This window comes from Haliaeetus albicilla, chromosome 20 (genome assembly GCF_947461875.1).
Source record: "Haliaeetus albicilla chromosome 20, bHalAlb1.1, whole genome shotgun sequence".
In the NCBI taxonomy this organism is placed as follows: domain Eukaryota; kingdom Metazoa; phylum Chordata; class Aves; order Accipitriformes; family Accipitridae; genus Haliaeetus; species Haliaeetus albicilla.
The window spans coordinates 3716755-3732319 of NC_091502.1; the positions used below are offsets into that span (position 1 = coordinate 3716755).

At 38.3% G+C, this 15565-nt stretch overlaps 1 protein-coding gene across 8 annotated transcripts in view; it reads right to left on the reverse strand.

The window, feature by feature from the left end:
- The window catches only part of FRY (FRY microtubule binding protein), a 253298-nt gene that overhangs the window by 143929 nt on the left and 93804 nt on the right, over positions 1–15565 (reverse strand). For 7 of the 8 annotated variants that reach the window (XM_069808041.1, XM_069808038.1, XM_069808037.1 and 4 more), the window contains one exon: positions 1169–1368. In XM_069808041.1, coding sequence (XP_069664142.1) covers positions 1169–1288 — 120 coding nt within the window. In that variant the 5' untranslated portion in view covers positions 1289–1368. Of the gene's footprint in view, positions 1–1168; positions 1369–6491; positions 6767–15565 lie in introns of those variants that run through there. The other variant, XM_069808040.1, reaches the window with a different exon arrangement.

Sequence of the window (15565 nt, forward strand, 5' to 3'; positions counted from 1 at the left end):
GTAATAAATAGCTGCTGGCATTTTTTTTTTTAAAGGACCTGCGCTATGACTGTCAGTTTATTCTACTTTTTGTGATTTGGAGGGGAAAAAACTGGATCTTTGTCAAAATATTCCTTCCTGTAGCTTTTTTTGTGTCATTTCTGAATTATGTAAGATATTTCTGTCATCTTGCATCTACCTAATGTTTCAGAGGAAAGTCTGGAAAAACTTTCCAAGCGTCAAATGCTTCTGAATCTAAATCAAGACATAAAGCCAAACCAATGCCATCAGAATCAAGACAATCTTAATTTTACTGTTCAGAATATCCAGACCTGAAAATGGGGAACAGAACTAAGTATTCTATACTGTACTTTATAACAAAAATGTGATAAGATTTTATAAGAATTCCCTTACAGCTCAGAAATACAGGTTCCTTGTTATTTCTGGTGTTTTATTTTCACCTTGTCAGAACTAAAATATAGGTTACAGAACTATTCCTCCCTAATCAAAATAACAAGAATGTATTTAAAATGTAGTCTCAAATCAAAATAGCAGAATCCCAGAAGTTCAGTTACGTAAGACAATTTGCAACAGACATCCTTGCATGTTACATTTGCCTAAAATATAAGTTGGCTCTCTCACTGACTGTGCAAGACCTTGTAATGTAGCTCCTTTTTCAAATGCTGCATGCTTTTTCATATCCAGAAAATAGGTGCTATAGCACTTTGTTAGGTTATGAAATCTACTACTGTCAGAACTAAAATAGGAACCAGCAGTGCTATTAATTTTCATGTTTTAGCTGAAAACCGGTAATATTCAGAAATACTGTTTTTATCATATGTCAGCATTTTCTAATCTATTTTGCCTCAAGTGACCGCTCTCCCAGCTGTAAAATCTCTGCTGGCTGACACCCCTTCTGCCTCTCAATAATATTAACAGGTGCCCATATTGCAAACAGAAATAAAATAGTTGTTCCTTTTCATGTCACCCCTTTGGCATATCTTGCATACCTCTGTCCTCTCCCACAACCTTCTAATTGCCATAGTAGCATATCTTACAGTTTGGGAAACACTATCAAACTCCAACGCAGATTACAAGGAAAATATTCTGCATTGCATGGCAAGCAAGCCTTATTTAAAAATAAATTCAAAGCAAAGTACATATATACTTAGAGTTTCTTTTTACTCACAAGAGGTTCTGCCATGATGATGCGAATCTTGCGTTCAGCCTGAGTAGTAAAGTTAACAAACAAGCTCTTCAGGACATATTCGCCTGGTTTACTGTCTGGGTCAACATTGATAGGCAACATGGCTGGAGGTCCTTTTTCTCTCTGTGTACCAGAAACAGGTGGGACAGGTGGCTTGATGTATCCGTTACCAACTGGAGAAGCTGAAATGTAGAAAAGACACATTTACGTTTGGGTAATTCAACATGTCTTAACTTTTCCAGAGCACTCCAATGGCCCACTATACTGTCAAAGCAGAACTGGAGACTAGTCGATAATCGAAGAAATACAAAACACATAAATACAGTTTCCATGGTATAGTTATAGGTAACATGTACATAATCCAGACTGGAAGAAGAAATCAAAGATGAAATCTTGTCTCTTACCATCGAGTCATGTTTACTACACAGTGCTCGCTCAATCCTCTTTTTTTACATGGTAAGACTTGCTGACAGCTAACAGTTTGAATAATATCCTCATTTCTTGTCCTTTGCCTTGCAGGCGAGACCTGTAACTGTAACTCAGTTGTCACATAACAAATTTATTTTATTGCTATTCAAACTGACCTATCCTTGCAAAAGTCAGGAGTCTGATCTTTTCACTAAAGTGAGTTGTAAAGGGCCTGATTTTCCTCTCATTTATACTGAGGTCAATCAAGAATGACTCCTTTAAAAACAATGATATTTCACCAGTATAAATCTTACAGGAAGAGTCAGACATGGAATTTTTTCCATGGCCAAAAAATGTTCATTCTGTATTAGCTTTCCTGAAAGTACCAAACCCTACAGTCCCATTTGGCACTTGTGAGATCACATCTGGAGTACTGTGTCCAGTTTGGGGCTCCCCCACACAAGAATGACATTGCTATCCTGGAATAAGGCCAAGGGAGGACCACGAAGATGGTCAGGCACTTACGTGCTTGCTACGTGAGTACAGGCTGAGAGTGCTGGACTGGTTCAACCTTAAGAAGAGAAGGCTACGGGGACATCTTATTACAGTCCTCAGCTACCTGATGGAGTATTGCAAAGATGGAGCCAGACTCTTCTTTGAGTGTGGTGACAGGACGAGAGGCAACAGACACTAGTTGGAATGTGGAAAATTCCAATTAGATATATGGAAAAAATTTCCACTGTGAGGGGGTGATCAAACACTGGTACAGGTTGCCCACAGAGATAGCAGAAATTCCACTCCTGGAGATACTCGAAACTTGACTGGGCAAGGCCCTGAGAAACCTCTCTAGTGGGTGAGCAGCTGTTGGACTAATCATCCTCCTGAGATCCCTTCCAATCCAAATTACCTCATGATTCTGTGAATTCCCCATAACCAGTGTCAAGATACTATGTACTAAGCTTAGCTCTACTTACTGTTTTTCTGGGAAACTGAAGGAAAAATAAATTGAAGTACTATGAAACAAAACCTCATTAATTCAAATATTACCATTCTATGCATAAAATTTCCAAACCACAATCCTCAGGCTTAGCTCTTACTGGCAACAGCAGTCATGTCTGGTCTTCAGGCAGGTACTGGTAACACCCTCTGTTAGCTTTGCCAGAGACTTCAAAAGTAGGTAATGAAGTTAACACTGGGAAGACCAGCCATCAACCACTCTGAATGCAACAGAAGTGTCGTAACACCCGTGAGCGCTGTTGATGATTGGGACAGAGGTGCTTTAATGCAATACAAACTGCGGGAAATATTGTGAACTAACACCATTATAGCATTTCCCCATAGTATTGCATTCCAGAGTGTTACATTGTATGTTGCATCCAAGTTGTAAGGAAAGAAAGACAGAAAGAAAGACAGAAAGAAAGAAAAATTAACTACAATGATGGATGGTGCACATCTAATGCCTTTAGCCTTTCCTTCTGAGGAACAGAATTGCACCTACTACTGAAAGTAATTGTCAATTATTAATTACATGAGCTTGTTTTAGGAATAAATGAGACTTTAGATCTTTCCTACTTTAACACTTCATTGCTGCAAAAAACTGAAAAAACTAAATCCCAAAGACTACATTCTTGTTTGAGAGTATTCAAAATGTGGCAGAATCAGACGCCAAATCATGCATTGAGAAATAAAAAAGACACACTGGAGAAAAGAGAACATGTTTTCCTTTAGAGAAATCAAAGTTTAGAAGTTCACTATATGACTAAAACGCAAGATAGAAATGCTTTTGTTCACGCGGCTATTATTCCGCAAGTGTAACACAGCAATATTTCACTTTGAAAGTCACTCCCCTGACTGACAAGGTATGCCATCACTCTTTAGCACAGCAGCACCACTTCTTCCACTCCAGCAGATGTTTCCTGCTAGATTTGTTTCCTGCAAAGTTTCACTTGATTTTTGAGGGCAAAAGCATTATCACGGAGTCTTGCTGGCATTATGACTCTTTGCATAAAACAAAGTGTATAGAACAGTTCTACATTTATATTATTCAAAACTGTTTCTAAAAATACAATGTTGTTCTGAATAATAATCTACTTCAAAGTAATGAAAAAGAGCCACCAGAGAAGAGTGTAAGTGCTACTGCTCTCCTGTCATCACCTAGGCTCTCCTAAAGCTTAAGCATGAAGACAGTGGGATGCAAAGGATCAGATGCAAATTTATACAGACTATCGAATATACTAGGTAATGGAAATTTCTCCACAAATAGCTTGAGGAAGGAGTCAGACAGTATTTTCACAATCACTAACATATTTGCCAAATGCTTGGTTTTGACCGGCTCGCACGTATCCCTGAAATCGGTTGGATCGCCAAGCGCTCAGTTAGGAAAAATGTGGGTTTTTTTTTAATGAGCAGTGAAACCGATTTGCTGAAGGATTTGTGTCCTTTGTGCCATAAAAGCCCTGTCCTCCCTCTGCCACCATCCCAAGCTCCCCCCGAGTCGTTCCCAAGCTCCCTCCGGAGCTCCGTGCCCGGGGCTGGGCAGGCAGGCTGCCCGCCAGCCAGCCTCTGCCAAGGAAAACACACCCGGGCTGCGCCGCCCGCCGCTCTCTGGCTAACGCAACCATCCCAGGCTCCCTCTGGAAGGAATCCGTAGGAATCTCATCAAATGCGAACTTGCCTTCTGTTCCTCCAGCGCTTTTGGCTTAAACTGGCTACTGAGTTCAAAATTCACTACGAAGGGACACGCAGGAGGGATGGGGGGAAGGAAGGCAGAGTGTGAGAGCATGCACGCCTCGCATCCTTACAAAATTCGGTTTAAGAAACCCCCGTCACACTACCTGGGAGCTGCCACCCTTATCTTCAATCGTCGTGGCACTCAGCCAGGATTTTGAGACTGGAATTTAAATCCACCTAGTCAGTGTTAGTAGGAAGCCTTTTAACAACGATGCTGTTAGGTTTCTGACACAAGCTGATCTAATTTTTTTTCCAGACATCTAACTGAAAAATCAATTATTTGCACACTGTAATAGAGAAATGCAATTATTTGTGAGATTTGTCAGTGCACCAGAAATTTTTATTCTAGCTCTTCTCTGAAATAAGGACTGTACAGCCTTTCCCCCAAAGGAAAGAAAAAGGATATCCTTGGGGTTAACACCTATCATTGCTACAGCAATTACAGCAGTTACAGAAATGACTGACATATGACACTGATTTAGTTCAAATTTTGAAAAGATCATTTTGTAGCTGCTGACTCCATTTAAGCATCTTCAGTGTGGAAATTAGCATTGCCAACAGTGTGAGGCTTCGGAGTTGATCATGAGTTGGTCATGAACTATTATATACACATTTGGCTTTCTCATGCCTCTTTTCAGCTCCATTATCTCAAGCATTTGCATATGCTTGATATTTACATTGCAAAAATCTGGCCCTAGACTATCACTGACATCTATTCTGATGACATATGAGCTTTAACAGAATATGTTTTCTTCCTAGACTGAGAGCCCTACAAAGCTCAGAAAAAAAAAATAAATGCCTCTGAGACACAAAACTGGAAATCAAGGACTAAAATTTAAGAAATAGCTGCATCATAGACATCCATGATTGGTCCCTTTTATGCTGACACATTACAATGTGGGCCTTAAAAACAGCAATAAAAAGGATGTGTCCGTTTTTGCCATCTATGCCAGTGAAACACTGCCCCATTAAATAAAAGGTGTGATTTTTACCTGAGAAATCACAACATATAGTTTGTATGGGCTTATGCAGAAGATATGTGGTGGGGGTGGGAGGAAGGGGTTATACTCAATTCTAAATATTCATTTCATTGACAAATTAAGGTTTTTCTACCTGATTTCAAAATAATGAAATTCGACAAAGAGAAGTACCAGAATGGACCACTGAAACTTTTAGTGTCAACTCCTAACATATTGCAGGGTACTGGTCACCACACAAGTACTGCATTAAACTAAACCCTTCTCCTAGAGAAAAGTAGCTGCTTCCCAAGGAGAATGAATGATGATGCACATGCAGGAGACCACGGTAACCCTGATGCCTGAGGGTCCTGCAATAGCAGAGAATCTATAGGTCAATTTTAGAAAGTGGTATACATATTTAAAGCTGCTATCCTAGGAAAATCTGTAAAAAAGGTTAACTATGCTTGACCAACTATAAGATGTCTGTACCATTTGGGGGTGAAATTCTGTCTGAGGGCTACTTCTCCCAAACAACCCATTTTCTTGTTTCCAGGACATGTTCCCTTTTTTTCTACTGTATCTGCAATAAACTGTATTTTAAATGATGCTTTTTTCCTACAGAATATTTTCATTTAGTTCAGGCTATAACCATAAGATTTTCTCAATGTTATGTGTTTTTAAAAAATTAAAACCAAGGAGTAAATACAGAAGTAGCAATGCAATATCACATATGGTTGTCACTACAACCATATACTGTTGCCACAGAAAGGACTACTGAACTAAAATCACTGCTAATTTTTTTTCTGTATTGATCATTTCCCTAACCAGAGAAATAGTTGTAAAAAAGCACAGTAGTTTTAACACACGCGCGCACACACACACACATATGCTCACTAAGCTGATAATGGGGATGAGTACAAAATGAAATTATCATAAGAGAGACTCTGCTATGACTTACATTACAGGTTTTTTTCTTAAAGCTCTAAGATGAAGCAAAACAACAGAACTATCATAATGGACAAGCCGAAAGTCTGTGCTACACTGGATACAGCTTCAGCCCAACCCAGTTACTGAATATTCAGTATCTTTAATCAGAAGAAACAGAGGTTGTGGTTTTTTAGTTAACCGTGTCAAATTTACACATCAGCAACAACGAACAAACTAATAACACAAACCAAAACATGTATTTGTAGTATTTTCATACCTACCGAGCCCCTTTATAAAGCCGATCACACTGGATTTTCTCCAACATGCTACTGTAATATCCATGAGCTTGTGAATACCTGAAATGTTCCACTCCTTCAGTTAGAAAAGTTAGAATCCTTTTCTAACTAAAATCGAAAAGGAAATTAGTTGTTTCATAATCCTGTTTCATACTTCACTCTGAATTTTTCAGCATTGAGGCAGACATTTCTTTTAGTTTTTTGGTTTTGTTTGTTAATAGACAAGTGCTGAAGACCTACAATGTGTGAGCTAGAGCAGGCCTCCGGATCAGATCAGCCTTTCCATAACCAAAGGGGTAATTTTTAGCTTCAGCATATGATGATGACCGCTCACGGAGTGGCTGCATGTCTATATTTATCCACAAGTACATACTATGCTGACAGATTAGCGAAACTACTTCAGGCACTCCAAGAACATGAGACAGGATAATGGAGTTCGACATAAACAAACCATGCCTATCAAACACACGTATTACCATACAATCCAAGCTGAAAGCAATTAGTATAGAAAGGCGAAGCACAGAGACAACACAGGATGGAGTTTGTTTTGTAACTAAGGTCTTTTGGCCAAAAGTACATACAGTTTAAATTCCTTGCGATAAAGCCAATGCAGTATCTCTTCTTTTCCCATGCCAAGAGTCAGTGAGAAACCACATATCCTTAAGGATAATTATACTTCTGCTGAAATAACTCTTAAGAAAATTTGCTTTGTTTTAAAACTGTAATTATAATATTAAAAAGAAAACACATTATTAAATAAAGCATGAAGAATTTAATTTCCAAGGATACAGTACGTGTGCCAAGGTTACCAAAAGGTGGCTTTTTCACCCTTTGAAGGAGAACATTCCCAATTAGTTTGAGCTTGATAGACAAAGAGAATAAAATCCAAAGGAAACTTTTGCTGAAAGAAACAAACTAGAAGTCTAGCAGATCCGTTTTTATCTTGGTGAAAGAAACTGTAAGATTCCCAAGGAAAATGTTATTCCAGCATATTAGTAAGATGCAGTAGTAGCACTATTTTAATGTAAGCATTATTTTCATAATTCATTTGCATGTTTCAACAAAAAATAACCATAAAGGCATAAACTTAACCAAAACCCCATAATATTAATGACTTGAAATATATATGATAGGAAATAAATTTATTTAAAGTACAGGACTTTACAACAAACAATTGATGCTACTAATGTCTGATCTGTCTGTGTTTCTGATTCTCTCTTAGGAGGATTTACAGTAAAAAATGAAAGACCAGGAAGAATTCAGTGCATATCTGAGTCCCATATCCAGACCACTTGGAAAGTAAAATTGTAAGTTGTGGTGGTACTGGTGGTTGGCCTTACTCTTCACAGGGAATCAATTTCATGCAATATGAATATTTGCCTATGTGTTTTGTTTAGTGCTTATTTTACACTTCTTATTAAAAGAGTTGATAAACCAGGGAGTAAATATACCCTTTTTAAGATACTTCTCCCCTTTTCTCAACTGCATGCTTAGCTAGATATAATTTAAGCTAATTACTAAAATAAATGTAAGAAAACCTGACTGTATGGCCTATAGCAATTTTTAAGGTCCAGATAAAAGCTGCTGTATGAATCTGCCATAAGCAACAGCATTGCAGACACAGCTTTCCTTCTCTAGTGCTGGAAACCATTTACACTTCCAACTGTAGCGAGGCTGGCACGCATTCTCCTAGGGATGGAAAGAGCTGTAATAACCTTTTGCATATGTATGTCTCAGGCAGAGTGGAGCTTTGATACTACACTTAACTGAATGTACTGCTGCAAAGCTTCCTCTATTTTAATAAAAAATGTAAAATAAGCAGTAAACAAAACACATAGGCAAATATTCATATTGCATGAAATCGATTCCCTGTGAAGGCTCACCTGCAGGTGAGCGAATTCTTTGCAGTGAAAAATTCACTCACTGGCAGCAGTATGTAGACACAAACAGTAGATACAGGCACACACGGACAATGAGAACATATAAGAGAGCCTATATGGCAAAAAGCTCAAACGTATTTTCCCTCTTAGTAGAACAAAGTTGTTTCTAAAACTAGACACATTAGAAATTTCAGGGAGCTTGTATTTTAAAATTCCAGACTCTGAAGACTCTGTCTAAAACTATTGTTCAAGCAATTGCTGGGAGAAGACACTAGTTGTTCTGTGCATTTGTCTTGACACAATAACATGACATAAAACTATCTCAACTCATCCTGTCTTTCAAAAGCCTATTTATTTAATCCAAATACAGGATTTTTCAGGAAGAGTTACTTTGGTTGACCAATTAGATAGATGGTCTGCAGTGGAGCAAAGATAAAACCCAACAATTCCATGCAAAACAAAAGTCTGGGCATAGCACATAAAACCCTATGCTGAGGAAATACTAGTCTAGAAGACTAGTCTAGAAGACAAAATGCAAGAGGCTGTGAGGTCAGCAGTGAAAAGTATAAAAACAATTCAAGATTCTGGTGCAAAACAGGTCATTCTGAAAACAAGTCTGAAGGGAATAACAGATTTGGGAGGATTTCCAAAAAGGTGGTGAGAGATGACCGAAGCTCTGCCAAATGGATATTCCCAGACTACTTGATTATGCTGAAACTGTAAGGGAGATAAGGCTAATTTATAAATTTCAGATTCCTCTGTTTCTTTAAAGAGACACGCCTTGGGAGAGTCATTTGTGTAAAATGGCATGGGGAAGAGAAAGGAAGGAGATCTCTTCAGTGATAAAGGCACTCCAGGACTTGGTCACAGATTTAACTGAGATAAGACCAACATTTTAAATTGTTTCTGGCTGAAGACTTCGTGAAAAAATGCCACTGCCAGGTTTAGATATACTTATTCCACTCTCTTCAGAATACTTGCTGAACTACAGAAGACAGTTCCAACCCCTGTAGACTTGGTTGGGCAATCCTTCTCCAAATTTTCTATTCCTTTTACCACAATAAGGGAGTATAAATTCTGTGTGAACACAAGGAACAGCAAAGCCAGAAAACAGGAGACAAATTAATCAGTGCATCCACTAAGAAGTGGCAGAGTTGCCAATAAAGTGTAAGCTTTGGCCAACGCAACTACTCTAGCCAAGAAAAAGGAGGCTTGAACTTTGTGTGTGTGTGTGCATGTGCACACTCATGCCATTCTTCAATTTATTTTCAGTATCTTCAGGGGTGTTATAAACCAGCAGGCCTAAAACAGACCATATGGTATCCTCAGTGAGACCGAACATTTCAGGACATAAGGCAAACTCCTTGTAGTGTCCTTGTATTCTGTCCTCCCCTGAATCCAGGGGTGGACAATGATTTGCAGAACAGAGCCTCTGAACAAGTCCCCAACGCAGTCATTTCTTAACAATGAATCCAGTCCTCTGCAGGATAGAAACAAAATGCATCATCCACAAAAATAAGTATATGGCCACTTAGTAAGCCTGATGGATGCTAAACTACCACTTGTGGGGGATGCTTTTCTCTGCATGACTACAAAGAACTCAAATGCTCATTCCACTCATGCTTCCACTTATGAAGCAGCCATCTTCTGAGATGAACCCCATTAGGAAATAACCAGTTTAATACAGGTGTCTTTGCCCAAGCTCAGGAAAACATTAGAACAGTCCTTACACACATTGACAGGTCTTAATGTGAGATGGATGTGGTGAAGTGCCTGTTAGCTTTGAAGCTAAGGATATTGTTCAGCCGGGTACCTCGGAAAGGTTAAAACCGTTGGTTTGGCTTTATTAGCCACAAGCAACCTTCCGGCCCTCACATCCCAGCTGCTGGCAGGTAGGTGTTAAGCTTTGTAATCCTCAGACGTGCACTGCAATTCTGTGCAAGACAGGGGTAATTGACATGAGACCCTGTAGAGGAAAGCAGTGGGTGGAACGCATTTTCTTCTCTCGCAAGAGACCGTGTCTCCATATGCAGGGGACTCAGGAATGATGACTGCCAAAACAAACAAACAAACAGGAAATCCTGTCACATAAGTCCATCCACTTTCTCAAGTCCTTTTCATTGACTTGGCAAAGCTTCTAGTAAGTATGATCCCATAAGATGTAGACTTTCCCTCTCTCCTTCTCCGAAGTTGAAGGTCAGGGGTTGAGCAGCTTAACAACGTTCACTAGGTTCTTAGATCCTTGCAAGACATCTGAGTGAGGCAGGAAAGCAATTCTCCCTCCATTCTCTTTGCTCACCATTTATTTTTCTGCCCCTTTTCCTCTAGATCGTTATTTTCTTGTTTACATATACCACTGCGCTGAAGATATGTGGGAATCTAGGCACGTAACTTAAAGATTTTTAGCTGCACCAATTTTAGAATTTGCTTGGTTTATTATGAGATTAAAGACTGAAAAAGCTAAATGACATGGGCAAACTTGTGGACAATCTCAAAACAATTTTCACTTGCCATTTGAGTGCTCCATTTGGGGTTGACTTCTCACTAAAGGAAATATCTGTGTTGCTTCTAACGGGATCCAGATCAAATATAAATACTTCTCAGTTTCTGTGTTTTACATGGTAATGACACGCTGCCTCTTTGAAGGCTGACTTGAGATTAACAATATACTTTCAAAATCTTGGTATCTTTTCTAGATAACTTCAAAAGTTTTGTTATCTTTTCCAGTTATTCCAAAAGTAAAAACTCCAAATAAGGGTGGAAAGATGTATTCAGATAATCATTTTCAGGTGAATAGATTAACTGATTTTTAAAACATTAAAACAAAGAAAAGGTTTATTTCTGAAACTATGACAGAATTTCTTTGGGCTCAAATAGAGCTTGAAAAGCATTTTATTTTATATAGAGATGTTCATACTCTTCTTTTACACTTTTTTATGTACTAGGGAAAAAAGCTAGCCTCCACTTTGGTTTCATTGGATCAGAAAATAGCTTCCTATAAGATTTTTAGACAGATGTTTTGTTGGGCTTACTTTCCTTTTCAGAGACAGGGAGATGAAGATATTCCTGTCGCTTTGTGGTTGATGGGTGTTAGCGGAAGAATTATTTTTAGGGAACTTGGAAAAGTGCCGAGGAAGCACAAGGCTAAAAGAGTCCAAAAGAGAAGGAATAGTTACTTCCAAAAGAGGGATCAGCAAACAGGGAGGATGTGACCTGCATCTCCCTTCCCTACACATTTTCTCTTGGAGAGAGTATACTTTTCCTTTTCTCCTTAAATGTTTTACAGTAAAACCTTTAGAGTCTGGATAAGATGGAATTTTAAAAAGATAATTAAACTTTTTATTTTTTACTGTAGAAGGACATTCAATGCTTGCATCTGAGTCCTATTCCAATTTCAATGCCTAACTCAGACGTTAGAACTGGAACCATCCCTGAACTTTTGTTGTCTGTCCACACTTGCTCTTCCAAACCACTGACAAATGTTGGTTCATGCTGTTAAAAACTCATGTGTTTTACTGGAATGAAAATGGCATATCATTTATGGATGATGTGGCTTCTGTGCAATGTACACATGTGAATGAAAACCCAAGTGTGTTGTAACGCGCTTGTGCAAACATAAGCAGTATTTTATTACTGATGCACAAAAAGCAGCAGACTGTAGCTCATTCCCCTCTGAAACTGCATGGTCTGAACAGTCCAACTGACCTAATACTGTTCCATATCTTAAGAGCTGATTTCCTAAAGAGTTTTGCTTATTTCATGCCATAATAAATATGCTGTCATATTTAGTTATGTTTCAAAGTGTAGTACTGCATTGAAGAAAAATCTTTAAAATCGTAGTTGCTTCCTTGACCTCATCTGCTGATGCACCTGATCTACTCTATGGCTGCCTTTTAGGGAAAGGTTCAAATTTAGCCACCTGCAGGCCAAATATCAAATTTAATCTAGCCATCTAGGCTCTGAGTAGAGTAAATGAAGAGAGACTGACATTTCTAGGTGATTCATCATATCCTCCTTAGATTCTTAGCTTAAGGTAGAATAAATCACTTTCTAGAGGCGCCTATCCCCTGTCAGTGATTACTGAAGGAGAACTGACATCAAAGATATGCATCCAAGGTTATAACAGATGACTCTTACTCTTAAGTCTGTAGACTCCTTCAAGAACATCTTGTACAGTTTAAACTGCATCGTGGTGCATTTCAGCTGCTGCTGGCTAGGATTCATACCCTTGCTCCTGTGGGTGGAAAATGGCACAATACCAGGAGTAAACCAAGCCGCAAGCTGGCACTGTGAACTGGCAAGCTAAACCTTCGCAGACCAAAAAGACTTTACAAAATTGTGTGAAGCTTTATGTGATGAAACCACAGGATAGATTTCTGTGAATAAAGACTAACATGAGAGTAAGTCAGACATCCATTCATGTTTCCCTCTACAGCGGAGTGTACAAAGTAACATCTATACAAATTAAAATGAGAGAAAAAATTTTGCAGCCAAAATCTGGATTAATAATTATAATTGTCAATCCCCTAGTCTATGTCTGATTGAATCATCATAGTCATTACTTAATACTGGCTGCAGCAGCACACTCACAACATTGTCTATCTTCTATATTAACTTAAACGCTATTTGGCCTCTTTGCTTACAGACAACCCAACACACGATATGTCATCTTTTATTAGCCACAGACCATTATGATGCTGTAGTATCTAATAACCCTTTAATAACATTACATTAAGAGTGCTTTCTCTGAAAGTAGAGTTCCCTTGTTTCTTAGCCACAAACCTAAATGCAAATGTAAATGTTTGCTGCTTTGCTAGACTCAGACTCCAAGACATAAATATTACTTGTGGTGACTCTGAAATACAAAACCAGCAGGGACAAGATAATGACTTTTATCATCCACACGAGCTCAGTGAAAGTTTTTGAAAGTCTGGCTTGACTACAGCTGTCTACTGAAAAATTTTCATTTGAACAGATGAGTGAAGCACATGGAATTTAGCTGCTGTCCAAGGGACGTTCTGCATGACCAGTTGCAAATACCAAATACAACATAGACAGGACATTGCTCTCATGCTGGTCAGTGGACCATGACAGAAAACTCCTTCCATATATTGAAATGTCTAAAAGTTTTGAGTAGGTGACTGCCAGAAATACGTTATTAAATCTGGAGAGGGACAGGCACCTATAGAGATGAACTCTTCATCAGTTAGTTATGAAAATAAAGAAAGAATCCTAAGATTAACACTGGATTTTCCAAATAAACAGCTCAAACACTGAGAAAACAGAGTAATTCCGTAGAAAAACTCAAGAGCCTAATTACATCTGAAAACAATAAAAAGATTCCTCTTATGGGATATTCAAAGGGAAATGCAGTATTCCTGAGGATTGGGACAAAACTGATGTTGTATCATGTTTTCTTAAAGTGTCAGCAAGGACAATCCATGCAACTGCAACACAGTTGGCCTGAAATTCATCCAGGAATGGCTGCATTTGATTAATAAAGAACCAAAGTATCGTAATACAATGCCATAAGCATTGGTTTATGGAAAATAGATTTTATTAAACTGTATCTTTTTATGAGATTATAAATTTGGTTAACAAGGTTAAAAGTGTAGTCTTATATTTCTGTTTGGCAATTGGATTGGTATCTTACCAAACTGTAAAATGAGAACCAAAAAAATCAATGTTCACAACAAAAATAGATCAAAAGCTAGGTAACAGATACTTCTCAACATGGGTTAAGGAAGAATCACACCCTAATGAATGTACTTCTTCTAGTGGAGGTAGAGAGACCAGTTCTTGGTCCTGTACTATTTATCCTTACTGTTAATGACATAAAAGAAAAACTTTTCTGTAACATTTACAGACAAAACACAAATTAAGAGTGGTAGAAGAAATAGTAAAAAGGTCTTTCTACTTTGAATAGCATTTTGAAAACTAAATGCAAGCAAAGAATATATGAGATATTAATTCTAACCTATGGAGAATTGCATAGCCAGAGACAAAGAACGCATGCCATACAGACAGAATAAGGCTTTCTATTCCTGGGAAGCACTGATTATGAAAAAAGGCCTGAGACCAGGATGACTAATGTGTCGAAAACAGGCTGCTATTCTTGTGACCTGAAGAGCTATGGAGAGCCTTTTCAAGCAGGATAAACAAAAGCAAAAGCAGGAAAGCTCTACTGCTTCACTGCCAGTGTCTCTGAACTAGAGGACATTCAGGAAAGGCAACTACAAGTAATGACTGGAAAACTTGCCTTAAAGCTTAAGTTAGTTTGACCATGAGAAAGTTACACAGTCATTTAATCACATCCTCTAATGGCAGGAATTTGCACCTATTGCACCTATTTGTAAAACATATTTACATGGAGCCACTCAACCCAAAATGCCTTTTTAGACAACACAAGCACTCAGGCACTTCTAAAGTGTGATTCATTACCTCCTAATAAACACATCTAAAGCAGCCCATCTCAACTGCACCCTGAAAGTGCATATTTCTCTCCACTGGCTATCAGGAAAGCCAGGCTTGACTATGTCAGATGTAATATAAACACAGAGGATGCCTGAAAGTTAGGTGAGATGACTTCCATGCCTGCTAAGCATGAATATGAGGAACAGAAATTTGCTAATAGACAGCTCTTCATTCAGTAACATCAGTCTGGAATTTTAAACTAGACAAATGCATTAAAGAAGTTAAACACAAAGGGAAGGAGATTAACTGCCAGAATGCTATTAAGGCTGGTGCTGATTCTTCCATTAGTGGAAATTTTAAATTAAGATTTTTTTTTAAGATGTGCTTTAGCTCAAACAGAAATTAATTCAGAGAAGCCATAAAGCCTGCTCTATGAGGAGAACAGATTGGATGACACAATGGTTTTTCTGGTTGTATAATTTATGACTCGTTGAATACATTAGTAGAAAACATATTGCTGAGAACAATCTTTCATTGGTAAAAGTATGATACAGATGTTCTAAGAAGGATTATTCTATCTCTGATCTTGATAATATCAAGAAGCAGAAGTCTGAATGCCTGTAAGTACTCGGTTTCTCCTTGTACATCCAGGTACAACTATAACTTGTGTGATCAGAGTGTCTTTGTGATATATGTAATAATTTCCTGCCATGATGGTTTCCTCATCAAACACACTTCGCCAAAACAGAAGCTGATTTTAAGGGC